The sequence below is a fragment of the Alligator mississippiensis genome, chromosome 8 (assembly GCF_030867095.1).
Source record: "Alligator mississippiensis isolate rAllMis1 chromosome 8, rAllMis1, whole genome shotgun sequence".
NCBI lineage: Eukaryota > Metazoa > Chordata > Crocodylia > Alligatoridae > Alligator > Alligator mississippiensis.
In genome coordinates, this window is record NC_081831.1 from 79,105,118 (window position 1) to 79,132,523 (window position 27,406).

Sequence of the window (27,406 nt, forward strand, 5' to 3'; positions counted from 1 at the left end):
ACTTGATTTTGCACAGGCTAGCGCAGAGCTTTAATGAGATTTATGGTGATGTTACGACCACAGAGCAGAACGGTTATGATTTAAGGTGATCTTCAAATCTTAAATTCATCTTGGAAATTAGTCTGGCATGCACTCACTGAGCTGGACATCAAAGGTAGTTTCTGGAGTCACAGGACAATGCATTAGCAAACCAGAATATGTAAGAAGAAGCAATAAAGCCAAGAAAAAATATTCTTAAATTAGTTTGCGTGCGCCCTCTCATCATTAGTAGTGGAGTCCTTTGGGATTCTCATTCAGTTCAATTTTGATTTTGGGTTTCCAGTTGAACCTGGAAATCTCACTTGAATGCTTTCCACACAATACCTTTATTTCTATTGCAATCCATCTCTGTAAAACAGTGAAAGGCTATTTATTGAATCCCGTGTCATGATCTCCTAAAAGTGGACCTTATCCAAGCTATTCTATGCAAACAGTCATTCCCCTCACATTTAGGAGTACGTCTGATGTCTTTACTGCATGGTTGTTTGCAGGCCAGTTTACACTTGAAATCGTCAGTAGTCCCTAAGGGATTTATATAATGCCCACCCGCCGGCCCCCCGAGTTACATAGCGAGTGAAGCACCAACCTTTCATTGCGTCGTATTTAAAATGCGTGTTTCCAGCCAGGGAAGAAAATGAAGACCGCCTGACTTAGTTAACCTGTGTTACACCATGCACGATGATCAGCGAATAGGCAAGCTTGGTTGTAAGCAACCCGCCAGATGATCCTTTTCCGTATTTTTATCCTGTGTGAATTATAAAAGCTTGGGAATGACAACGTGGCTGTAAAAACTGCCAGTATACAAGACACACATATGGACAAAGAGTAATTTGATAGCTTTTAACCCATTAGAAGAATATGTAAGAAAGCACTTAGGGATATCATCTTTAGGGAATGACACAAGACCCCAGTTTTCATGAGGATCGGGTCCTCAAGGACATTTAGATGCCAAGGACTTTAAGGATGTATGTGTTGGGAGCCTAACTCTTTAATGAAACTCAGTTTTCACTTTTGCAAATGGGATGGAGATCTTACATTGCGCAGGGGTGTTTGAAAATGCAACTCTTAAAGGGCTCATTGATTTTGGTAGTGTATAAGCATGGGTTTAAATTACTTGTCTGGACAAGGGCAAGCATAAAGGGGGCTTAAAGCGAATTCACATGTCACCCCTAGTGAATGAGGTTGCATTATGATTGTGATCAGCATTGCAACAGAATATCTGTAAAATGAAATCCAGATGTGGTTGCCCTTTCTTTCACGGGGCATTAGGACTCTCCCACTTACAGGACACGACTAGTACCCACCTCTGCAATTTTACTAGTTTTGCAGGTGTCCAGAAACTGCCTTTGTGGAGCTGTAAAGTGTAGGCTAAACATTTCAAAAGGTGCAGCACGCACCATAATTATTCTAAGACAGTTCTTGTAAATGCTTTTTACACTTGTAATGTTGACTGTTCATCAATAATTCAGCTTTTTTTAAGGAAAAAAAGAACAATACATTTTCTGCATTGCAAAAGCCAATGTTGAGCTGTTCACATTGCAAAATGCCTTCCAATAAAAAGCATCAAGCCAACCCAGTCTCCAGCTCCAAAGGCCAGCTTAATGTGCTGCAGTATCCTGTTACAGGCATTGTTTGTAATTCTAGAAGAGAGAAAATAAAATTTTACACTCAAAAATAATAAGTTTAAGTAAACAGGGTAGGAGAGGCATGCATTTATCTCCAAGAAATGGTTAGATATTGCCAGAACAATACTGCTACATTATGAATCTTTAATGATCTCTGAAAGTCATAATGGTCTGTCACTAATGCCCATTAATGATCTCTCTATACCACGAGTATGGGCTTGATGTTTCTGGCTGGTACCTTAGAGAATACTTTAAATATGCCTTAAACTTTCTCTGATCTGCCCTCTACGTGTCTGCTCCAAATGTAGACTGCAACTGTCTGGGCAGGACCAGCTTATAAGGAAGCATGGCATTGGGGTTAAAAAAGTCGTATTCAGGTAAGATGTATTTAAACAATCTTTTTAGAGAAATGAACTGGAAGATGTTTCCTGGCATGTAATCCTTCTGGTAAGGTGGGGAAGGGATTGAGTCTTAATTTACATGCAGATAATACGATAGCTCTTCTCTTTTCCATCAGTTGGCTTGGTTACTGGGCGAGGGACTTTTTAAAATGAAGAAAGTAAGCGTTATTGTCGATCCGGGCTGAGAACTGTAGCTCGTACCGCGTATTGCTGAAGTGGCAAATCTTTCCTATTTTAACAACATTTTGAATACAGTGCGGGCTGATTTGATGGCCTCTGAATCGCACTTGGTTAACACGGCACATGAACTTTTTTTTATCAAGCATTAGGCTAAAGCTTGTACTGACAAAAGCAAAACCGACAGCGATTTGATTTCTATTTTAATTCCTGTTACATGTGAATACTGTGCCGAGCAAAGCAAGGGCAGCATGGTAACAGCATATATTTTCCTGCGTTTTTAAAAAGCAAATAAATGTGGGAAACTCTAGATTTTTAACCTAAGCATGCTTTGTTAAAAAGGTTGAACTAAAGGCTAGAGCACGATAATGCAATTTTATTTTTCCTTAACGATGAAAAAGCGTCTCCTTCCTCTTGCCTGTATGAAATGATCAAATTACTGAGTGAACCAACGCCCTGCAGCTGACAAAGAAAAACAAACCCAAAGCGCCCGGGAAAAAGAATAAAGAAAAATTAGAGCAATGTTGCGTATTTTTTCAGCTTTACCATTTATTTGGGCACGTATCATTCTTGATGTGAAATAACCTTTGGTTAATTGGTAACTGTCTATTAAATATTTATGACCCGGCACTCACCAGCCTTGTTGCTGCTCATTGAACTTCACGTAGTAAATAGAAATACAGTGAGTAAATGAAATAATCTGTGATGAGCGACGATATTTTAAAACAGGGTGCTACCAAGTGGCCTCTCACCTTGGTGATTTTGGTATAAAATAAGTCCTAGATATTTTGCCCATAATAAAAGGCAAGATTGAGTCAATAGCAAAATGTTTATTAAATGTAGTTATTTCTGATCAGTCAAAGCTGCTTGCAAAGAGTTTGTTTTTCTCTGGCCAGCCTGCATAAAGTAAATCTCCGTGTTTATAAAATAAATCTCCGCATTTAGTAAAAAGCCAGTTCAAAGCTACAGGCTGTATTCATCTTCCTGATACCCAATGCCACTCTGCATATTGTGTGACTACAGAGACCATGGTTTAGCCCTTCAGGTCCAATTCAAAACCCATTGCAGTCTATGCAAAGGTCATTCGTTTAAAAGAGCTTTGAATTTGGACTTACAGGCCACTTACTCCAATTCCTGGCTCTGTTGGTATTTCTGCCATTCAGCACCGTGGATAGCAGACAATTCCCTACTAAATTGTCTCGTAGCCGGGATGCTGAGGGTTGTTTCATTAGGGGACACAATTATTTTATATTGGAGTTGATACCCCTGGCAATCTGAATTCACATCAGATCTGCATTGCCTTCCTATTTCAAGCTGTGGGTAGATTTCTAGTCTAATGATATTCATACTTGAACCGAGCTATTCCCTGGATTGAGAAAAAGCTGAAATGAGGTTTGGGTATAATATAAGGACACAACTCGGCCCAGTGATTTGAACCGCGCACTTTCAAGTTGGCGTGCCTTTGCTGTTAATGACAGCTTTAGGCGCTTTATAAATGTCTTGTAATTAAATATCAGCAGCGGCAGAAGTTAAACTGAAGCAAAATGGAAATGACCTTGATGCAGTAGTGACAAGAACAAACTCTAGGTGTCCCTGTTGTTTCTGGTTTTAGCAGCAATTTCGTGCCTTTGGGCTGGCACTGAGGATGCTGGAAATCTGTGCTATACATTTATTGTGGAGCTGTTGACATACAGCCGCACTGTAGGATAATTGAATTATGAGAAACTGGGCTTTCCCGAAAACCCCGTCTCTGGCAGTGGCGATATTTTGAATCGGGCCTTTTATGATAGCTCGAATTTTAAAGCAGGAGCAGTAAAGGAGCTCAGAGTTATGGGTAAAAACCTGAGTTAAGACAGTTTACATATTACACAGCTGTGAAGGGAAAGCGTGAGAGAAGGAAGAAAGGGCTTGAATGAAAGTCCCTTGAGGAATTGCCACGTCAGCAGCAGATTTCCTGCCGTTTGTACGCCTCCGTTGCGGCCCGAAGCGTGTTCTTTGTGCATCTGGATTGCATTTGCAAGTCTGAAAAGGAAGAGGAAGAAAAATATCTAGTTGATGTTTAAAACGCTTTAATTATGGATTGAGACGCTTCTTCTCAATCTCAGCAATTGCTTCATTTGCAGCTAATGACAGGCAGCGCTAAGAGTTGTGCCCTTAGGCCTTGGTCCTACAAGGGGAACTACCCGGGTGAGCTCTGTGCTGGCTCTTGGCTTCAGTGGGATGGGCATGGGCTCACTCCCCGGATCGAATCACAGGATCAGGGCCTCAGTCTACAGGATTTATGTGTGGCAAGTGAAAATTGAACTCATGCCACATCATTGATATGAGCTATTTGTTCCTTGGGACCTTCCTCTTTGAGCCTGTGACTACATTTTAGCTCCAAAGTTTGGCGGAGGTTAGCTCCTCCTTTGCATTGCAGTTTTATAAGCTGTGGCCAAGCAGGACCACTTTTAAATAATTCAGAAGGCAAATGCTCTCAACTTGGCTATCTCCTGGTGGAAATGTTGGCAGTCAGTTAAGCCATCTTACCTGTGGGAGGAGAGGTACCCATTTCATGCGTATTAAACCTACATAGTCAAAACCGCAGCAAGCTTCGCTACCGCAAGCGATCGTTTGCCTTCATATTAAACAAGCCTATAAATCAAGTGTTTGTCTCATATTCTGGCTCTGTGTCTAGACCTTCACGAGAAGGACTTTTTGTTGCAAGCCGCAATAAGTGGAGAGAACACTTCAATCCCACTTGCCCTTCTTTGCTCTTCAAGTCGAGGAGTGAATTGTCAATGATTCATGTCAGCAGTGGTGCTACCAAGGACAGGAAGATGCTTCATCTGTCACCCTCAAAGATGATCTTGTGTCTGAGGGTCTATGAATGCATGCACCTTGCATTTGTAACAGAGAACGTGGTTTATTGGGGTCTACTGCTTAAGTCACAGCGGGTTCCCAAATAACGGCCAAGCCGCAGAGCTGTGTGTTACAGTTGTCTATACTTTGGTTAGTTCACATCCCCTCATCTTTGCTGGAGGCTAAGGGACCTAACCCTAGCCATCTGGGTTCTGCGCATGCAGGTAAGGTCAGAGGGACTGCATTAACTGGGTTTGGTGGTGTGACGGGTTTTAGTACCCTGGTTTGGGGTTGAACACACATGCTGTCTCATCAGTGATAACATGCAGGATATGCCAGATGGGTTCAAGAAACCCCAAATTTTCATACCACAGTGCCATGATGTATTTTGCTTAAGCCCCATATTTTTATACAGGAGTGGTTTTTCAAGCTTTTAACAGAGGTTTTATTTTTTTTAGGAGAGCATGTGTTGGTATTCTTTGTGGCAGCCCCACGGTGGCAGTATTAGTTGTTAAGGGACTGAGCCTAATGGTACAGACTTGACAGAGAGAGACGAAATAGCATGGAGAAAGTTGAACATCCTTCAACATGATTAAAAAAATATAGTCCTTGTACACCCTCATGTTATGACTGCCTAAAAAATAAATGCATTATTCCTTTGAGAAGAAGGATTCCTAGATCTTTCCTGGTGGCAAGAACTCCCATCTCTGTCTCATGAGACATTGAATTTTCAACCCGCTATTCATGTAAGGCTTGATAATTTCTCTTGGTCTAATCTCATTTTTAGAGGCAAGAAAAAAGAATAGTTCCTTGCTTAGGAGAAAGGAGGAAATACTTTTTCTGCTCCTTTTTTTTTAATGTCCACTTGCAAAACCTGATCAAGGTTTGGACTGTTAGGTATATCTGTCTGAGATGAAGATGAGGGCAGAGTGCAGGGGAAGTGAAGGCTCAAGATAAGTGCAGCTCATGATGCAGTTTTGCAACCTGTTGTCCAGACATCGCTACCGCCTCGCGCCGAGAGAGAACCAGTTGCTTCTGAAAGGCTACATCTCACAATGAAAAATAAAGGGTTTTTTGATTTGGGTCCAACTCCCCATTGCTCCCCCCTGCGCTCCAATCCCTCCCCCACCCCTCACAAAAGAAACAAATATTTGGGAATCTACCCAAAATGATCATAATTGTTTTTGCACAGGAATGACCTCTTTGCACAGCTTCTCTACTTCTCCCCACACCAAATTATTTGGGGTCAAGGAAACTTTTGGCCAAATTCAACCTGAATGGTTTTGGCCGGTCCCCAAACAGCATTTTTTTAAACAAACGGTTCCTCTCAATTTTGTCCCGAACTCGAACGGAAAGGTCCGTATTTACATCCAAAACCCACAGGTTCAAGACATGGGAGCTTTCCCAGTCTCGACCAGTAGGTTTCATTCTTGGCCTCCGGGGAAGATGGACCCGGAGTGGGCACCTCGAGCTGATCAGAAAAGAGCTGTCTCCTCACAAGAAAGTATACGTGAAAATGTTTTCATTTCTTTTTTGTTAACATTTTTTCTTCAAAACTTTTCAGGTTTTTAGTAGAATAATGAAAAAACAAAGAAAATGACTGCTTTTTGACAAATCCCCCCCAAAATGCCAAATCTGACAAACTTCCACAAGTTTACATTTCATCCAAGAGCCTGAAAAGCTCTAGCCGTCTCGACTTGCAGCACGGACGCGGCGAAGGCCGCAGGATTTTTCACCATTGACTGAGTTTGTCTCCGTGTGTCGTCTCAGCCGTTTCTGCGTCGGGCGGTCTGTGTCCAGCCTTCCCCCCGTGCGGGGTGAGGATTTGATCATTCACATTTTCCTTGTGTCCTCTTTGCCAGCTTCGCACTCCGTTGTGTACTTCGCTTTTAAGTTCAATTATTTTAACAAAAATAAGGTTGCATTGATGAACTCGAGGGAGCAGCACAGGCGCTAGGTGAATAAATGATGATGGTTTGTATGTTTGAAGCTGTTTCGTGGGTTGTGCGATGAAACCAGCTCAGCTCTAGTAGAGTTACATAAGCCACCCATCTGAGCTGCTTGTGTAACCCATTGGTTAGTGGGCGTTGCACAACCCCCAGGTGTGCACAGAACAGGGGTGCAAGAAAGAGGACGTAGTCCTTTAGATCAGCTAGTCACTTGATGCTTTTAGCCTGGGTGGCCCTATGCTGCAGGGAAGCCCCTTGCAAAACAAAACCCATCCAGGACCTAACTCTGTGGACCGTCCTTCCTTCTGTCCCTAGGCAACCCCCCCCCCCCCCCCCCCCCCCCCCCCCCAGCTTTAGGATTAGCAGCCCAAATTTTATAGCAACCTAAAGCTTTATACAGTCGGCCTCCACTGGAAGGTCTCAACACGAGGCTGAGTTTTCATTTTCACTTCACCTGAAAGCATGCAAAGAAGTTTTCTTTTTTTGTTCCTTTAAACTGGAGCAATTGAAAGAAGGCTCCTGCTGCCAGGAGAGATGACAAGTGAGAGCAATGCACACCAAAAAAAAAAGGAGACATGGAGGAGGACGAGGGTGGCAGTGATGAGTTTGCACGGTTAGTCAGTTCAGGTGTGTGGATGTGAGAACGCTTGACTGTTGGCGAGCGTTTAGCTCCATGTTTGTAGGTGATTTGATGGGGTGAGCTGTTGAAGCAGGACTGGGCTGTACGTGGGTGCGGTGCATGTGATTAAGCCGCCTTTTGGTGGCTTAATTTAGTAGATCGGTGATCTGTTTTAGACAGAAGGGCAGATACGTGTTAGGGGCCTCGGAGTCATCTGATCACTGCAGAAAGCTGTGCGCGTCTCTTCAGGTTCGGTGAGTTTGGCAGGAGAAAAATGGGGTTTTGCTGGCGACGCTCCGCATCTGAGACCCTGGTGTTTACGCACTGCGCTTTTCCCAGGGGTGGATTCCTGCACCCCAATGCAAAAACTTTGTGGTATAATGCAAATGGACATGCTGTCATGCTCAGGATTAACGCTCTCCCCTTATTAGCTGATACAGAGGAGATGCGAACCGTCGTTCCTGCTGAAATCCAACGTGGGGGGAGGCTTTGCTACGTTCCCCTGTTTGTATTTGGCTGCTTTTCAATCCTTAAGGACTTTTCTGGTGAGCCTTGCCGTGGCTCGTTCCTTCTGCTGATGTTGAATTATTCGTGTACAAACCCCCACGTGATGGATGGGTCTGGATTATTTATGATTCGCCGCACCCATATTTGGCAGGTGAATGTCATTACGTCCATTTTGCAGATGGGCAGACTGAGTGATGGACAGGCTCTGAGCTGGCTGGAGACTCCCCAGCCTCAGATGAAGCACTGTCAGATGGATGGTGAGCTCTGTAGGCAGAAGGAGATGGTGAAGACCCCTCCACCCTCCCTTTGCACCGCTAATGCAGCCCGATACCCTCCACATATTGTGCTGAACCCCTATAGAGTGACAGAAGTGAGTTAAGGGGCTGCAGGTTCCCCTGCAAGCAGTGGGCTTTCTTTTTTGGCAGTATCTCTGTTTTCTGTAAAACCTCAGGGCATGCTGAGTTCAAGGTCTCCTTTGCTGGGTCTGACCCTGGCTGGAGTCTTAGTACACCCTTGCTCTAAGCGTGCCTGGATTAGCATCCTGCCTTAATAGACGTGCTGTAAGGTGTGAGCTAGTTAAACGCACGCTTAAATGGTGCCATGACCGTGCCTCTTTTTCAATGGAAAACCAGTATAAGGCAGTCCACGTGGGTCTCAGGCAGCAGTCATTTAGAGACAGCATAAGATGAAGGTATGCAAGGCAACAACGTCCCAGATATCTGCTCATTAGCAGAGAACCAGGCATGTGAAACGAGCCCCTTCCAAAGCTGCACGGGAGATGTCCGGGAAGCCGGTGGAGATTTATGGATGTCAGCAAGAGGAGACTCGGTATAAGGCCCAGAGAGTCTGCTGCAGCCCTGTCCAGGAGAGAGGCCCCACATCTATCGCATTAGAGCAGAGCATCCACTGCGTGATGCGCCGGCCTCCTTGCCACGTGTCTGGCGGGAATCGTGCGCGGTGTTTTTCTCGCACAGCAAGGCTGCTTTGCCTGGGATTTGACAGTGGCTCACAGACCCCTCTTCTCGTTTAGCTCCATGCTGAGATGTAAATATTTCATCAATAACACGCTGTCATTTGCATCCCTGGTTCTGCGCGTCCTCCCGCCAAGAGGTGAATCAGTAGACGGTCGTGCATACTGATGCGCAGGGAGCCTGGGTACAGCGTGCCACGGCTTTGCAGGAGACTCGGGGGAGCAGTAGGTCAAATCACAGTACGTGGCGATGCATGGAAAAGGCTTGGGTGGGGTGCTTCCCATTCAGGGATGTGTTGGCTAGTGTTTGCTTGATGCCCTTTGCCTCAGCGGGTGCAATGGAGACATTGCTATGTATGCCATGGTGGTGCAATAGAGAAATATGGTGCAATGGAGAAGTATGCTATGTACCCAGGGATCATTGGGTGGCACTACCCACTTACTCATCCTCAGGTCTGAAGGATCCTCAGGTGTGAAGGATCTCTTGCAGGGGATGGGAGATGTTAAATTACAGCTTAACATGGGGAAACATATGTCTTTACCCTGCCTTTTTTCCCCCCACCCCAGAGCCCTGCTTTCCCAAAAGGGCCCATTTCATCAGGACCGCTGCCAGCTGAAATTCTCTCTTGGGTAGAGGCCAGCTTTTTGGAGGTAGTGGGCATGGGCAAAGCTCCTGTTTCCACCACAGGATTTCTTTCACCCTGAGGGTCTAACAGGAGGCTGCTGGTGTCCAGGTCACTACAGGGCAGGATCTGTCATGCAGATGTGCTGTCAAGGTCCAAATTGTACTCACTCCAGAGAGCCCTGGCCCAGCAGAGATGGTGCAATGCTGTAAGAGAAAAGCAGGGTGAGGATTTGAGAGCCTTGTAGAGAGACCCCAGCAATGCACTTTAAATGCATATGTGAGCAGAGCCGTGTGCAATGTGTAACAAGACACCCCCGCCCCCGGTTATTTATGTGAGCTATATGCCGCCCTACCCAGCAAAGACTCAGGGTGGCTTACAATAAAAGAAACAGTAGAACTTAAAAGGGCAATGAGCATAAATAAAATAGAATAAAACAGAGTAAAGCAAAGATCCAGTGAACGTCGTCTCGGCCTAGCTATGGCTGCTAAATGCCTGCTCAAATAGAAAGGCCCTGCTGCGTTTCCAAAAGATGTCCAGTTCAGACGCTGGCGAACCCCAGGAGGGAGGGAGCTCCTGCATTCAGGGCTGAATGCCACATTTTCACCAGGCAGACCTGGAGCACGGGTGGTACCTGCAGGAGGTTGCTCTGCCCGTGTCTGGTTATTAAGTTGGACTGTTTAGGTTAAAGGTAATAATTTCAGAGCACAAAGTTAGATCAGTTTGTCGTTTCAAGCCAGCCCCTAGCCTGTAGAGCAGATCCAGCCCCCTATGCTGTGGCATCTGGTTTGTGAGGTTGCCCATGGGCCCTGACATTTGGCACTGCTCTTCTGCTTCCAAATATCTGGACCCAAGGGGAGCCCCAGCCCTGCACGCTAGCGCCCAATCCCAGTGTGCAGAGCCAGGCAGGGGCAGGGGCAGGGCCAGACCCCGGCACGTGGGGCTGGGTAGGGGCAGTGCCAGGGCACAATCCCAGCATGCAGGGTCTGATCTGGGTGCAAAGGGTTTGATCTGGCCCATGCACTGGCTCCTTGCTACTCATCTGACCTGCATGGCCAAAAGCTAGAGTACCCCCGGTATGAAGTGATACCCACATCCATATAATTTCATAGGTCATAGTAGCTAGGGTCAGGAGGGACCTGAACAGATCATCTAGCCTGACCCCCTGCCACAGGCAGGAATGAATGCTGGGTTCACAAGACCCCAGACAGGTGATCGTCCAACCGACTTATACATCCAACTTGAAACTGGGGAAGCAGATCAGGCACTTCAGCAAGATCTGATGCAATGTGCAAATAGGAGGGGAAATGACCTCTTCCCTGGCGTGTTTTGTTACTAGCTGGTTTTGCTGGGAAGAATGGGAGAGTTTCCTTCCGCTCTGCAGACTCACGCTTCGTGGGTTTGTTTGATCTGCTGCTTTTGGCGCTACCAGGAGACTGGGACCTTCCTCTGACTGCCATTTGGGGACACGTGTTTTCCACCCTGCACATAGAAAGAAACCTCCCGATGACCCTTCATTTGGTTCAAATCTTGCTCTGCACCGGGGGGGTAAGTAGGAAGCCTTTGCAGAAAATGAAGCCACTCTATCAGCCAGGCAGCCCGAGATCCTCATTGCACAGCACGAAGTGAGTAGCTTCGCTGCTTAGCCGCCAGCAAGAGCAGGTAGCAACCCCAGCCTCATGTTTCCAATCCTAGTTGTGAAGCTATGGGAGGAAGGTCAGGCCTTTCTTTCTTTCTTTAATCAAGAGGCAAGCAGCAGGGGAAGCAGCTCCTTGCCCTCCCCGGGAAATACTGGCACTGCTTGCTTAGGGCAGTCCCTCTCAAACGGGGGGGATGTGGTATCCTGCAGCTATGCAGTTTGCTTCTAGAGGGTACGTGAGGAGGATGGAAAGGAAAGCAGAAGGACCAAGGGAAATATAACTAAAGAAAAAGGAAGCAAAAGAACAGTTCATTGAGAGGTAGGTATCCATGTTAGTCTGAAGTCAGGGTAGAGATGGCAGAAGGCAGGGTAGAGATGCACCTTATAGACTAAGTAAATTGGAGATGCATAGCGAGTTGCGTGAACTCAAACTGGTTTCATCAGGTGCTGTTCATTAAGGTTCATTATCCATAACATGAAATCATAGAGGCACGCGGCAGTATATCTGACTTGAAACTGGGGAAGCAGACCAAACTAAGTTTGAGACAGTTGACTTCAAGGGAAAAGAAGTTCTGCCCAGCGTAAATGCCCTGTGATTACTTCTATACTTGGATATGTATTTGCTGTAGACAAGACTATTATCTGTTTCCTCCACCACCTTCAGCAGCCATCCTGGAAGAGCTGGTTATCTTCCTTTCTACTTCATGTCCAGTGTAAAGGTCATTGGTGCAAACTTGTGCCCAGGCTCTCAGATCTCCTTTGAATTCTTGCAAATCTGGAGTAGCTCTATTTACTTGAAGGGATCATGGTGAAAATGGGACCAAAATCAAGCGTGCCATCTCTGGCTGGCTCGCATCCTCATGCAGCGTGCATTAGCACAGCATCGGCCTGCTCATGTTGTACCCACCATAAATCTTGAGAGCATTTTTCTAGACTATTTGTCAAGCGTGGACAACGTGCGTGGTAATGGGGAGGGGGAAAAAAAAGTCCTATCCTAAAGAGCTTGCAGTGAGGAGACTGATAAAGTCAGGCCAGGGTTTTCTCCTCCAAGGTATTTTTTCCCTTAAAAAGATTCAAATGCACCCCACGAAGGCAAAAAGAAGATAATCGGGTGTGCAGTTTCCCCCCAGCTGGTAGGAGTGTGAAGATGGAGTATTTGGACCAAATGCACTCGAGCAAAACCCCTGCTTTTGAGGAGTATTATCCTTAAGATCATTACCGTCCATACAGAGCACAGAGGATGTCCGATTCCTTGGAAAGAAGTATGTTACATCAAAAATGCCCTTAACAGGCAGCCTGCGAATGCCACCTTTCCTACAAGGTTTCCTCCCTCTGACCGCGGGGTTGCATTGATACGCTGCTCCGCACTCGATCACGTCTGTTGACGTTCGTGCGTCGAAATCGAATCCGTGCTCAGTCGAGGGCGGGGGAAGCGACTCGATTCGGAAGCACCCAAAAGACTACAGCTGGCAACGAGGCAAGCCGCAAAGACTATACGGCTTGTCAAAACTTACAATATGTTTCATGACAGTACTGCCCACAGGCACTCTGTAGAAATTCAAACTCATGAAAGACAGCAGCGCTGTGGGACCGGCTGCGGCACAAATGATTCAGGGAGATGGCACATAAAGCAGATGTTTTGCACCTTTCTCCTGGAATTGGTAAAACAGGCAACGGTACTCAGCCCCAGTTTGGGCCAATGATAAGTTTTGCACTGGGGAAAGGCTTGCACATACAAAGAGCCTTTGCTTTCCCTGCAGCCAGTCCCAGTATAGGAGACTACAAGAGCAAATTGCATCTCTCGGTTACTGCAGACCAGAGTCCGGTACTGTGTAAGGACTTGAGAGTGTCTGCATCACAAGCTGGAAATGCTCATTAGCAGAAATGCCACTTGCAGGGGGAAAAATAGCCTCGACTAAACTCCTTGTATATTTGCAATTGAGAGGCTGTTGGCCCTTATACAGGAATTGCTATAATGGACCAGAACCAAGGTCCATCTATCCAGCCGGTGACACGTGGAAGTCCAGATCCTTTCCTTTAGTAGCACTGGGGCAGCGTGCCCCATGCATAGGTCTCATGCTGACCTCTGGTACTAGGAGATTTGCTTGGGGGCTGGCTGAATGATGTAGTTGGGGCTAGTCCTGCTCGGAGCAGGGGGTTGGACTGGATGTGACCTCCTGAGGTCCCTTTAGCCCTCATTTTCTATGAGTCTCTGACTTTCCTGGGGTGAGGGATTAACTCTTTGACTCTGAGTGATGTATCAAGAGGATTTGTGCCCAAGACTTGCTATAGCCGCCTTCTGCATTTTGAAATTCTTTGGGAGGCCCCAGGAAAGCAGCTTCAGGAAATAAGAAGCCATGCATTTATTACATTTTGCTAGCATGAGCGAATGGGAAAGAACACATTTATTACGCTCGCCGATCAAATAATGCAAAGCCAATATTTACTTGTTCTCATCAGTATAATGCTAAAGCAATCTACTTTATAAAGGCTGGGTCTGGAGCAGTGAGATCCTTCCTATCCTAAGGCAGCATCATCAGGGGCTCTTTATACTCACAATGTTTGTTGGAGGCATGTGTCATGCAGAAAACTATCAAGGGCTGGTTGTTGATCTTTAAATTCAGATTTGCATACAGCACTTTTTGCTCGTCTTATGTTACTTCTCTATGAGCATTGGTGCAAATGAGTTTTCTCAGCAAATATTATGCTTGGCATAAGAAAAAGCAAATGGAAAGTTTGTTTTCCATAAGCATCTGCAATGGTAAGTGGATTATACAGGATCTGTTCATCCATCCAGGAAAAGGAAATGATATCATATGATTAATATAAACCATCACAATGAAGTGGCGCATCCTCAACGTCCTGCATACCAAACAGTTGCATCAACAACATTCATGAAAAATGTTGCAAAATAATGAGTAAATCCAAGAAAACCTGAAGTGTATGACCCATATAAATGGCAACTAAAGTATTATTCACAGTAAAGTATTTGCTAGTATATCTGTTGCTAATTGGCAAAGTTAGCTGGCTTTTATAGGGTCCGATTTCACGCATCTGGGGTTGATTGACAAAGAGGTGCAGCGGTGACACTTCTGAATCATAAAGCTGGTCTTCTCAGTTGTAGTATTTCACCAGGTAACAATTTATATTTCAAAAAAAATTCCAGGTGACTCCTGTCACGGGGTAGCCTGATCTCCGCAGCAGTGCTTCTCAACCTTTTAAGACTCGAGGCACCCCTTGGAAAGTGCTGGCTCTTCGTTTTTTACTTGTTTTTTGACTACAGGAAAATGAGAGAGCAATTCTACTGCTGCAAAGTGCTCAAAAAGACTACAACAGGTCCAAGTGCTTTTGTTACCTGGTTTCCTATTTGACATCTCTGGATTCATCCTGTGACTCATGTTCGCCCATCTAACAGTGCTAACATTGCACAGCAACCCACAGCATCCTTGAAAGGATCTCAAGACACTCGAGAGTGCTGTGGCATCTTGCCTGAGAGTCGCTGCTCAGCAAAGTGGTCCCCTATTTAGCCTGAAGATGTGGATGCTTCAGAGAGGGAGATGCCTGATAGAAGCCAGCTACTGAAACTGGTATAGATGATGAATAACTGCTAAACAGATGGATACGTGTGACTCTAGCTACATCCTACCGCCTCATTAAAGCAGGGTCTCAGGCTCACTTAAATATCCAACTCGGGAATTAGAAATATTGCAAAGGGATTGGCGTTTCTGCTAATGGGGCTTCACTTTCCTGGGACTGAAACTCTTCTCCACCAAAAACATGAATCCAGATGTGCACTGGTTCTAGTGCTCATCAGGGAAACAAATGCAGCTGTTGCAAAGATGGGGACATTTGCACTCCAGCTGTTTGAGTTTCCAAACAGCTGCAGCATCGCACCCACGTTGTGGCACGAGGCATCTAGTTTCCATCTCAGCGCACTGAGAGCAGAGGAAGGTTCAAGCACTGCCCGAGTCTCAAGCGGGGAAAAAAGCTGTCAGGAGAGCCTGCCTTTGCCCTCACGTTTAAATAGATGCTCCGTGCAGAAATCTCCGGCTTAGCGGTAAAATGCATCCGGCAGAGAAAAAAGGGGGCACACGGTCTCTAGGAGCATTGAAGAAGCCTGATGTTATGGAAGCAGCCGTGGTTACCCTTACAAGCTCCTGGGCGGATGCTCTGCCGGAGATCAGCAATCATCTGGGCTTACCGAGGATCTCCATCGTTTCGGGCCACTTCCCACTGGGTTGATTTAGCTGGGGCGAGTTCCTGGTCTTGGCTCAGCCCTGTGACTTAACATTAGTGCAGTGAAAGAGCTGCTCTCTCAGCCCCTCTTCCTCCATCTCAGCAGTGAGGACTGGAGATTTAGACATGTGGAGGACCCTGAGAAACGACTTTAACCTTTGGACCACAGCGATGACCCCAGCCCGGCACCGTTGACTATAACGCGTCTTTTAAACAGGTGTTCAGTCTTGGATAAAGACTGCAAGCAATGGTAAAGTTGCTCCGTCCCTTGAGGTAACGTGCTCCCATGGCACATTGCAATGGCATTTGTCACGTGTGCACGTTCGCATCTCATTTCCAGCTGGAGTTTGCCTCGATTCAGCAGCCTGCCTCTCACGGGAGGAAGTGACTTGCCCAGGGTCTCACGGGCAGTCAGTGGCAGAGCTGCGGATATCCCCTCGCTCCCTGCAGCGGGTGCTGGGACTCGCCGGGGCAGACTGAGGCTCCTGCATCCTACCGTGGTGGTTTCTAAATCATGGGATGTGGCCGGCCACGCTGCCTCCAATCTCCCCACGCCAGCTGGGTCCTTCTCCAACCCCTGAACTCCTCCCGTCTCCAGGAGTTTAGCTCCTTCTGCTCTCATTCAACCAAGACCTCAGCCACCACGTCAATGCAGTGAGAGATGAGGGAGCAAGTGGGTCTGTGAGGCAGAGGATGGGCTGGGGCTCACAGAGGAAGGAGAGGGCCAGGCAGAGGGAAATAGAGGCATGGGTCAAAAGCCAGAATTGTTCCCCCACCTGCAGGGATTTCCAGGTAGAAATTGGAGCAAGGGGTGATGGCGGGGGGCAGAGGAAAAGGAAAGGGACCTTGGGGTCCACTGGGTCCCTGCTACATCCTCCCAAGTGCTTGAGACAAGGGGCAGGTGCTTGCAGGAAGGAGGGAAGAGGGATGTGTTAAAACCAGAGGGTGGAAAGCACCGATGCTCCCATTATAACACCTCCTCGCCTCCCCCCCGACTCCTTCATGCTGCTTGAAACCGTGCCCTGGGCTCTGCCTGACAGGTGGCCTTGTTTTTCCGGGGGAAAATCCAGTCCCTGTCCCCGAGCTGCTGAGTATTTACTCATCACGGTCACGTCTGTTTGGGTGTCTGCCTCTCGCCTGGAGAGCAGGTGCCCTGTGTCTCATGCAGCATCCCCCCCCCTCCGCTCTGGGCCTGCACCGAGATGCTGCTGATGGTGCCGCACCTTTCTGAGCAGCTCCTGCTTCCCAGCCTCCCTCCCCGGGTCCTGCTCTCTGGAAGGAGCCACACAAAGAGGCTGTGAGGCTGCCGCCTTCGCCGAAGGGAGGAGAAGGGAGAGGGAGAGGGAGGGGTGGGGAGGATGAGAGAAGGGGCTCGCTGCGTCGTCTCATTGCCGGAGCCAGCGCACAGCTCCCGGTGCGTGTGCAATGTGTGAGCGCGTGTGTCTCCGCTGCCTGAAGGCTACTGCAGCTGCAGTATCGGCACTGGTGCTGCTGGCAACTAGTCGTCAGGGGAGCTGTTGCTGTTGACTGAATAGTTAGAAGTGTTGCAGTGCAAAAAAGACAAGCGCGGCAGCGTTGGAGCAGAGGCTGTGCGGGAGCTTCACCTGCGAGGATCAGCGGAGACAGCCAAGCCAGGGCTCCTGGCAGCAGCAGCAGCCACCTCATCCCAGTGTCTCCATCGCTGTGCAATTTCTTTTTGTGCTCCGGATCTCCTCTTCAGGAAGAAGGGGAAGGGAGGGGATTAAAGGAGAAAGCAACCGGGAAGCCCTGCATCAGATGGACCCTATTGGAGTCTAACAGGTGTTTGCTGGGATTTGAATGGGAAAGGGAGGGTGGGTGAAAAGTTAAACAATACTGAGGCCAGGCAAAGCTGAATCGATCTTGTGCCAAAGCGCATGTGCCTCGTCCGCGTGCGAACGGTGCATCCGGAGCAGCTCGGAGGGTTGCCCAGCGAGCCATCGACGCCATCTCCCGAGAAACACTGAGCCCTGCTTGCAAACTTTCCCCTGCCAGAAGTTGTGAGGGGGAGAAGCCCGGGACCGGCGGGGAGGTCTTCTGCACTGACCAAGCCGCTGCATCCTGATCTTGGTGGCAAGGCGAGCTTCCAACCCACGCGCCCGTGTCGCCGGAGCCACCGAGGCGGTCAGGAGCACGATCCTCTGCCCCCGGTTTTGGGGAAGGAGAGAGCAGCATGCTGGCTGCTGCGCCCGCAGCCAGCACCCAGACCCTCTGTGTCTGACCCGGCAGTGGTGTCGGGGCAGTGGCAGCGATGGCCGCAGCGATCGCCAGCTCCCTGATCCGCCAGAAGAGACAAGCCCGGGAGCGTGAGAAATCCAATGCCTGCAAGTGTGTCAGCAGCCCCAGCAAGAACAAGGGAAGCTGCGACAAGAACAAGTTGAATGTGTTTTCCAGAGTCAAACTCTTTGGCTCCAAGAAAAGGCGAAGGCGGCGACCAGGTTGGCACGGGTTCTCTTTGGGGTCGTTTTTTGTTTAAGGTGGGCCGGCGTGTGCGTGGGGAAAGAGGGAAGGGGGGACTGCTGTCTCCCGGTGGGTGCAATGAGTGTGCCGGCGTGGCAATGGCTGATGTGTCTGATCTGGTGGGCATGGACGCACAGTGCCAGTTCCTCCATCACACGCTCCTCCGGGTATTTGCTTGACCTACGCCAGCGCTTGCTCTCTCTTTCTCACATGCACGCTCGCCCTTGCACATACACCGGTGATATACTGGTCTGGCAACTCTCAGACACGCACACACACAATTTATTGGAGGAGAGGAAGAATGCAAAGGAAATCCCTTCTCCCCAAACACACACCCCCTTTGTTTTTTTACTGTGTGGTCCCTCGGCCTGCACGTTCAGTAACTTCGTGGTCTGAGATCTACCTTCTCTGTCAAATCTCTGCATCTTGCTGTAGAGCTAATTGCATGAGAACAGGCTGCTTGCTTTAGTCATCAGCCTCCAGACGTTAGCCATGCTTCATCCCCTGCCCCTTTCTAGGAATATCATGCATACCTCTTGCATCCATCCGGTCGTGTGTGTAGCTTGCATGAAGAATCAGTCTCCCAGTCAACGGGGTTTTGTACCTGGGAGAGGCAGAGCCCTCCAGGTATGTTGTTATTTTGCCTTTAGGTGCCATTTCTTACCTACCTGAGTAATAGGCGACTAATTCCAAAAGGAAGCCTAAAATTGCCAGCAGTCTGTGGGGTGTTTTGAGCATGTTATTGCAAGAAAATGGAGCAGCATTTGGTTTAGTTTCCTGACAAATGAGTTGGTGAATAGGAATTATGCATCTCTCAGCACACTTATTAAAGGTTGCTAATAGGAAGTAATATACTTATGCAGACTATCACGAGCCTTTGCCTTCGGATCCTACCCAGCTGAGGTACAGCAGCATACCGTCCCTGATTTATTTCCCTTCAATCACTGGAAGCCTGAGCCACATATTAGGAACTTTGGGTCGAGGATGACAAATCATCCTTTCACCATGTGTTTTATCTCTGAATGAACTCAGATGGTTTGGAGCGAGCTGCTGCAAAATGCATCGCCTCCCGACAAGAATAATTGTGGGAGAATGACCACAATGCAGATGTCATTGGGATTCAGTGGGAGTAGACCTGTTTTATTGCAATTACCTCTGGTGCATGACCTGGATATTTGCTTTACGTTACAGACTTCATAGCAAACCCTGTTGCCATTCGCTTCAGAGTCTGGAAGGGTGTCTGGGCTCTTTCATTTCCTCACGTTGAGTAGGAAGGGGACTGTGAAGATGTCTATCCAAAATTGAGGGGTGGGAGTGTATTTAACCTACAAGATTGACTCTGATGGTAATATTTCTTTAACAGTTCAACGCGTTGGATTTTAGGGTTTCCCCCCCCTTGCATTTTACTCCTGTTCATTGAGTGGTTTCTCACTTCTTTTTCTCTGTCCTCTTGGGATCAGCTGGGAATGGGGGGTTGTTCGTGAGAATTGCAGCAGTCCTTGTGATAAACCCGAGCTGCTGGATCCGTGAGCTCCTGATTGGCATACGGCTGTCATTTGTATTAACGGTATCTCAGTCCTCCTTTCTTTTCCCTCTGTTTGAGGACTCGCACCCTGCTAAAAGGCAGAACGCGCTCTTTGCCAGCGCATTTCTAATCATAAATGAGATAGGGCACAGCTCCTAAAGCCAAATGTCACACTGCTGGAATTTGTGTTCACTGGCAGCAGATTTTCATGCGCTACCTCCATTGCAATAAAAAGTGGCATTTAATCATTTGGCAATTGATTTTATGGGCAGGGATTGGACCTAACTTAAACAGGGAGTGTTACAAGGATGTTTGTCCTGGTGTGTTGCATGTGACATTTCTGGAAGTAAAAAAAAAAAAAAAAAAAAAAAATGAAAAAGGAGCAAGCGTGAAATGCAGAATTATTTTGAACCCTGACGGCATTCGACTGCACGTCCAGATTTCACTAATTAATCTCACTGTTATTGTCTTTCAGAGCCTCAGCTTAAAGGTATAGTCACAAAACTATACAGCAGGCAAGGATACCACTTGCAGCTACAAGCAGATGGAGAAATTAATGGAACAAAAGAGGAGGACAGTACTTATAGTAAGTGCCATGAGAGTAAACGGTGTGTTTGTGAAGGATAGTGTCTCTTCCCCCCCATATAAATCCATTTAAAATGTTGCTGTTGCAGGATGACTGGCTGGGTGTTAGCAGCGTTAACATTGTGCATGCACTGGCTGTTGACTCTGCAGGAAATGCCATACAAAAACACTGAGAAAAATGAACTAGAGGAAGACTTGTGGCACACATGAAAAACAATCTGAATGTTATCTCCATGGTAATCGACTGAAGTTCATTACTGTCCTTTGCATTTTATTAGATTTTTTTTTTTCAACACAGAAAATTTGCTCGCCTACTCATTGTACCTGAAATAGCATCCCGTTATCTCCCCTCTTAAGCAGAGGTCTCATTCGAATAGAGCTGAGTTATTTCACATAATGAGAATTCATCAGCATTTTGGAGTTTGCATGTCTCCAGTTCCCCCCCCAACTCTGCTGATAAGTCTGAGCTTAATTATGACTTCAGTATCGAAGCAATTTTCTCGGGCCTTGTCTGTGAAACGTTTCTGGGTCGTCTTTAACTAAAAAAATGAATGGAGCACACCAAATGATGACTAACAGGGGATGTGGGCCTGAGTAAATAGCCCTGAAGCCTTGAACACAACCACTGCATTCAACTAAAGCTAAATTTTCATTCTGACAAAAAGTTGTGAAGAACCAAGCGTTGACGAGGGTATTCCCTTGGTGGCAGCTGTGTAATGCTTTGATCAAGCAATATATTGGAAATCTAAGGATAGTTTTCCTCTTTCATAAGGCAAATAGCTTTTAATCAAGGCCTTGTAAATAATTAAATACATCATTTCTCTTCTGCTGTAAGTAGCTGAAGGTGAAAGTTGATTTCATTTTCAGTTGGTGCTCAAATGCCACGGTGATGGGTGAGGACCAGAAGGCAATAAAATGTTATGTTTGATTTATCGCATCATTTTTCACGCATGTCGCATTGTTCTGTTGCTTCCGACTGACCCAACAGAGCTAAGACCATTGCTGCGTATCAGTCGTGTACCGGCATTAACGGTGTTGGGAACAACTCAAGAGGTAGGCCAAGTTTTGCAAGGCCAGCCTACCCAGTTTGAGATGCTCCCAAATTTGAGTCCCTTTCCATCCAGTGGGTGACGGAAAGGAAAATGCTCCTGCCACTCTAATGACCATCTCAGGGGTGAGATGGTGAATCTGTAAGATCAAATTTAAGCTATCTGTCCCTTGCCATTCTTTAAAACAGTTGTTGCTGGTTGGATGTGGCAAGTTATGGGAAACAACTATACTTGATTCAGCTTCTAAATTCATTCATTAAATAAAACAAACAGGCAAATGTGGTCTTTTCAGCTGATGTATAATGTTGTGTTGCATCCTCTAAATGTACTAGACAGAATGCCTTGAATTGCCCATTATTTCCCATGAGACTGCTGCCCTTTATTTTGCCATGTTGTAATGGGACCTCTCACATTGTAGAAAGATAGAGATGACGGGGATCAGTCCTGACATTCACCCAGATGCATCTGGCTAATATATTTTCATTTGTAAGGTACGTGAAAACGCACTGTTGCCAGACAAAATACACGGCTACATGCAAATTGTTCAAACCACGTCTACCTGGAAATCAGCCTTCAGACATCACGAGTGCTGAAACATCCTAGTAATGGATGCATCAGGGCTGTGCTGCAACACCTTTCCCGACGTGGGAGATCGTACTGCAAAAAAGCATTCTGCTGTCACCTTTTGGGCGCGAATGCTGAGGACAGCCCAATGCCTACTTCTCCATGGGGGCAGATGGCAGAGCAAAGAGCAATGGGCTCAAGTTGCAGCAAGGGAAGTTGAGGTTGGATATTAGGAAAAACTTTCTCGCTAGGAGGGTGGCGAAGCACTTGAACAAGTTACCCAGAGAGGTGGTGGCATCTCCATCCCTGGAGGTGTTTAAGACCTGGGTAGACAAAGCCTTGGCTGGGATGACGTAGCTGGGGCTGGTCCTGCTTGGAGCAGGGGGTTGGACTAGTTGTGACCTCCTGAGCTCTCTTCACACCCTCATTTTCTATGTTTCTGTGACTATAAAAGGTGTCCCATATTTGGTCCTGACTGACTTATCATCCCAGAGCCCTTTTCTGTCTCATAAGGGTCTTCCTGTGATGGAACGGGGTTCATCCCCATTATTCTGGACTCAATTAAATGCTAAGCTGCCCTTCGTTTGAGCTCCAAAAGAGTTTTTTTGCCATTTGCACCAGCAAATCTGCTAAGTCTCCCTCCCTCGCAGGTAGTCTCAGTCCTTCCAAGGCCCGTTTAAAATGATCTTTCTCTGACGGATGCGGGTCTTTGCTCTGGAGGTGTTTGAAATCTCATTTTTAATCATTAAAAAGGATGTCTTCCCTGTTCACGCCAGAGTTTTGAGTTTTGAAGAAGCTTAGTACCTTTGCTTATTCACAAGAGAGGACCTGAAGCACTTTGAGTTCCCCTTTGAAAAGGTGATTTGCTGGTGCAACTGTGGCTAGCTGGTGCTGGTAGGTCTCAGCAAACGCATTTGGTTGCAGATGAAACTCAGAGGAAAGAGCTGAAAAAAGAGTGGGTCCCTTCTCCCTTGCTTCTGCTTGCTTTTTTCCCCAAGGCATCCTTGTTCGTGCAGCTATTTCGGCAGGAGGCTGTGACTATTGCCTCCACTGTAAATGGAGCTAGCTGAAGACATTTCTTCCAGGACAGCCCAGACCTGTCTGTCTGTCTATATATATAATATATAAAATCTATTTTTATATGTGTATGTATTTGTATATATATGTATAGGAGCTGGTTGGGCCCAATTAAATATGTATATTTAATTTTCTGAGGATTATTTAATGGAAAGCCACATATTGCTGTTTAAATGTTTTTCTTGTGCAGCACCGTGTCTCTGATGCACTCCTGTTGCAGTGTAGGAAACAATCCTCTGGTCCTAGATATTTCCACTAGATCTAGTTATCTAGACTCATTGGACAGGCAGTGAGGAAGAGGAAGGTTCATGGTCCAAGTTCACGTGTTTACAGGGCAGTCTGCAGAGCGACCCCAGCACGGTTCTGCTAGCGAGCATGGGGCAGAATAGCACTGAAGATGTGGAGCGCTGGCAGGTGCCTGCATGAGCAATCAGGGTTTATACGTGCAGGGAGTCTTGGCCTGTATTTGGGCTGCTAAGACTGTTGCTGCTGCATCTGCTGCTTTTGCCACCTGTGCTAGCTATGCTGAGCTGTCACTGTGGTGTTAAGCCAGGGAGAGATCCCAGCGGTGTTTGGGACTCAATTTTCTGTTGGCACAAGTAGCTCAGACTCCATACACTTCAATGATGCTATGGGCATTTACATGCTCTGACACTAGATGTAACCTTCTTTAAGAAGAATATAATCACATTTCCTCTTTTCCCAAGTCTTTTTTGATACTCTCCCCCATGCCCAGAATTTAGGGTCTGTATTAAATACGATTAAGGTGCAAATTGGTTTTTAATTCAACATCGCCCATTGGGGCTTGTCAGCTTGAGAAGGGAATTTGAAGCTTTTGTGTTGCTTTCCTTTATACGTCTGTATATATATATAAAAAAAAAAGAAAAGAAAAGAAAAGGCGTTTTTATTTTAATTCGCCATTTGGTTTTAAACAGCATTTGAGCAACATCCAGCAATACCAAAACTATTCCAAGTAATAATGCACTGGAAATAAGATTTAGCGCAGCATTCATTTATCCTCGCTCAAGAGGCAAGGGCATTTTTGAGCCTCTCATGTAATCTGTGATCCATCATTGCTACAACATCCCTCCAGCGCTACCTTCATCCTAGCTCTGCATTTAGACACCAGTCTGAGTGGGGAGCTATGGGTTATAATGTCATCTCTTCTGAGTTTTCATAGCCCTCCTATTCCTGCTTCATTTTTAATCCTGCCCAGGACCTCTTAGGTACGCGGTACTCTATTTGTGTTCAAGCTGCTACACCCTATTACAATAGCCGGGAATTTGAGCTAAGGCAGAGCTCTGGTTCTTTCTTGACTTCGCCAGCTTCTTCCCCATTTCCTTGTTATTTAAACAGAAATCCCGCTGCCCGCAAACACCGACACTGTTATGGCACAAATGGTGCAAGAGCATGGAAAGCACAGGCGTAGCCTGCGAACAGGCATATTTGTTTTGTCCCGAGGTTCCTCACCCTATTTTGATGGCGTCCTTCCATCTTTTAAAATGTAGTTCTGTTTCAAAAAGAAAATGTCATTTAAATATTTAAATTTTTCTGAATCCCCCACCCTCACCCTTCCCTATTTTGCATCAGTGCTAATCACCGAACCGGACCCGGTCTCATTGATGGGTTTTGGTCCCTCCCGTAGCGGCCTTGCTTGACAATTTGTTTTTGGCCTAAAACTATTGCCCATGGCTGTCGCAGGCAACTTATTTCCTAGCTCTGTCGCTGCCTGGTTGGGGGATGTTAGGCAAAATGCATCAGCTTTCTGTGCCTCAGTTTTCCTGTCTGTAAAATGTAAATAATGTAAGTCAAGTCACCTTTTGAGTTCCCAATGAAATGCACAATGTTAAAGCTATATGTTGTTATTGCTGCTACCGCCCATGGACAGGAAGGTTTGTATGACCTGCTCCGATTGAGTCTCGCAGTTATAGATTAATTGTCTGTCTTATGTCGACATGTTTAAACTAAAAAAGAAAGTAATGTTTCTATTTGTTCTCTTTTTCTTTCCCTCCTAGCTTTGTTTAACCTCATCCCTGTGGGTTTACGAGTGGTGGCTATTCAGGGGGTTCAAACAAAATTATATTTAGCAATGAACAGCGAAGGATACCTATACACATCAGTAAGTAACCATGTTATTATTGTTTTGGGGTTTTTTTTACCCAAACTAAATGTCAATTAATCTAGTTCTAACTTTTACAGACGGGAATGCAAAACAAAGTGTGGAATTACATCTCTGCACCCCCTTTTTTTTTTAGGTGGTTGCTAAATGTAAGAAACATTACCTTTGTTAATAAAGTGTATCAAACTATTGCTCTGTATGGATATGTCTACATGTGCACATTTACTGTGCAGTAATTTAAGTTACTGTGCAATAACCAAAAATTAGTGCACGGTATGGGCTCACGTCTGCACTTGCACATCTGTACTGCTCAGTAGCTGTGGTGACTTGCACCAGCTTGGGCTTAAATTTGACGCCTGCATCATGCAGGTGTCAAATTTATGCCTTATTAGTTACTGTGCAGTAATGCACATGTAGACACCTTACTGAACAGTAGCACCGTGTGGGGACTAACTTGGGACTGACTTTAGTCTCAAGTCAGTCCACACACAGTGTTACTGTGCTTTAATAGCTGCATGTGTAGACACCAGCCTAAAAAGCACTTACTGCGCAGTAAGTTAATGCGCAGTAAATGCATGTGATGACGTGCCCTGTGCGTATAAATGAAACCAAAAAAAAAAAATGTGTACCTTTTGAAAGATAGCATTTTGAATAATGCCTGGTAGCATCTGAGCAAGTCCTTACTTAAAGAGGTTCTTTATAACTAGAAATGGGCTAGAGCCAAAGTTTAATGAGTTTAATTAATGAGCACCTCCAAAATTTGGTTCCAGCCATCCCTCACACATTCCAGTAAGAATAAAAAACCCCCTTTGTTTGGCGGGGGAGACTAAGGTTAGATCTGCACTGCAAATTGAGCTGTAAGGAAGGAAAAGGGACACGTTCGCAAATCATTCTCATGTCTGAAGATGTTTTCATATTCCTATAATGTTGAAACACCTCTGATTTCTGTTGCTAAAAGGGATTAGAGAAAGTCATTTTTGTTTGGCAGGGATTTTCAAAAGAGGCTAATGGAATTAGCTGCCCAAATCTCCCAGCTGTAGTTATCGAGCCATCAAAGTAATGGTTTGTTTAATGGTGATGATAATGATTTTGATAAAAATTTCAAAGAAAATTGTTGGAAAAACTTCTGGAAAAGCGGGGTGATTTTGAGAAAAAAAAATATGTAACCTATATAACATGATGGATGGATGGATGGATGGATGGATGGATGGATGGATGGATGGATGGATGGATGGATGGATGGATGGATGAGAGGTAGCTAGATTTATAAAAATAAATAAATAAATATAGAGTAGGTGGTTGGGTGTGCGTGTCCATTTTTAATAAGAAATCTCCTGGTTGAAAAATCGGTAGTTCTAATTATAGGCTACCCCCTGGCATGAAATGTTCACTGTTCTTTGCTACAAGTTATTTGCTTATTTTTAAGGCTCGATTGCCTCGGGCAACTTTAGCACTGATAAAAGTTAAAACTTGAAATGAGCTTATTACGATCCATCATTTTTTCCCCTTGCAATCTTGAAAGCTGACATGGGGAACCATTCTTTCATCTTTTCTTCCCTAGAATTTTCCAGGGTAAAAGCAAATGAGACCCAGCTACATTTTATAGTTAAATTTCAGTCATTTAAAGCCAATTTTGTTTTGCTGCGGCAATTTGCTTCGTGCTGTTAGAACCGAAGACACGTTTTGCAGGGCAGGGGCCGTGATCTGATTATATGGAGTCGCACAGCACGACGCGACCTACAGCAGTGCAGAGTACTGCTATTCTCATGTGCACTTGCTTTGCATCGTGGTATAATTGGCTCTCCCTGGTGTAGGACGATCGAGAATTGTGGCTAACGTGTCTCCCTCTTATCTCGACTCCAAACACCGCCCCCGCTGAGCCAACATTGTGTTTCCTTGCATTACTTAAGGCCTGTTTCTGCCACCCTTTGCCTAGTTAAGTGCTATCTGACTTACTGAGGAAGGTTTTGTGATTCAGTAGTAAGGTTTGTTCAGTATGGTGCAGTTCAGTTTAGGGTGTAAATACGCAGAATCCAGCTTACAGTGAACCCACTACATATGCACAGGCTAGTTTAGATAGAGGAAGCTTTGGCTACATTACTAAAAGACATGCTGAGCCCCATTTCTGCCACCCCTCCTCCTACTTCTGTGTAGTGTTTTATCAGGTGAGACGTTGGCTGAAATCAGTGAAGCTCTGTTGATTAAGTCCTGCTTGGATAACTGAATGAGCGGCTTTCTCGATTATCTTGGGCAGAAGTCCTAGACATCACTGTCACTGTTGTTCTAGCAATTCGATGTACTGGGAAAAGTAATTTGTAGCCTGTAAGTTGTCATGCAATGCCAGCAGAATGAAACGTGTTTTCCTTGCATCCATTAATATTGT

The 27,406-nt window shown here is 46.0% G+C and overlaps 1 protein-coding gene across 4 annotated transcripts in view; it reads left to right on the top strand.

Annotated features, from left to right (window-relative positions):
• FGF13 (fibroblast growth factor 13) overlaps window positions 1-27,406 on the top strand; it is a 333,006-nt gene that overhangs the window by 232,599 nt on the left and 73,001 nt on the right. For 3 of the 4 annotated variants that reach the window (XM_014601275.3, XM_014601293.3, XM_019492860.2), the window contains 2 exons: window positions 20,105-20,215; window positions 24,920-25,023. In XM_014601275.3, coding sequence (XP_014456761.1) covers window positions 20,105-20,215; window positions 24,920-25,023 — 215 coding nt within the window. Of the gene's footprint in view, window positions 1-17,462; window positions 18,083-20,104; window positions 20,216-24,919; window positions 25,024-27,406 lie in introns of those variants that run through there. The other variant, XM_006260457.4, reaches the window with a different exon arrangement.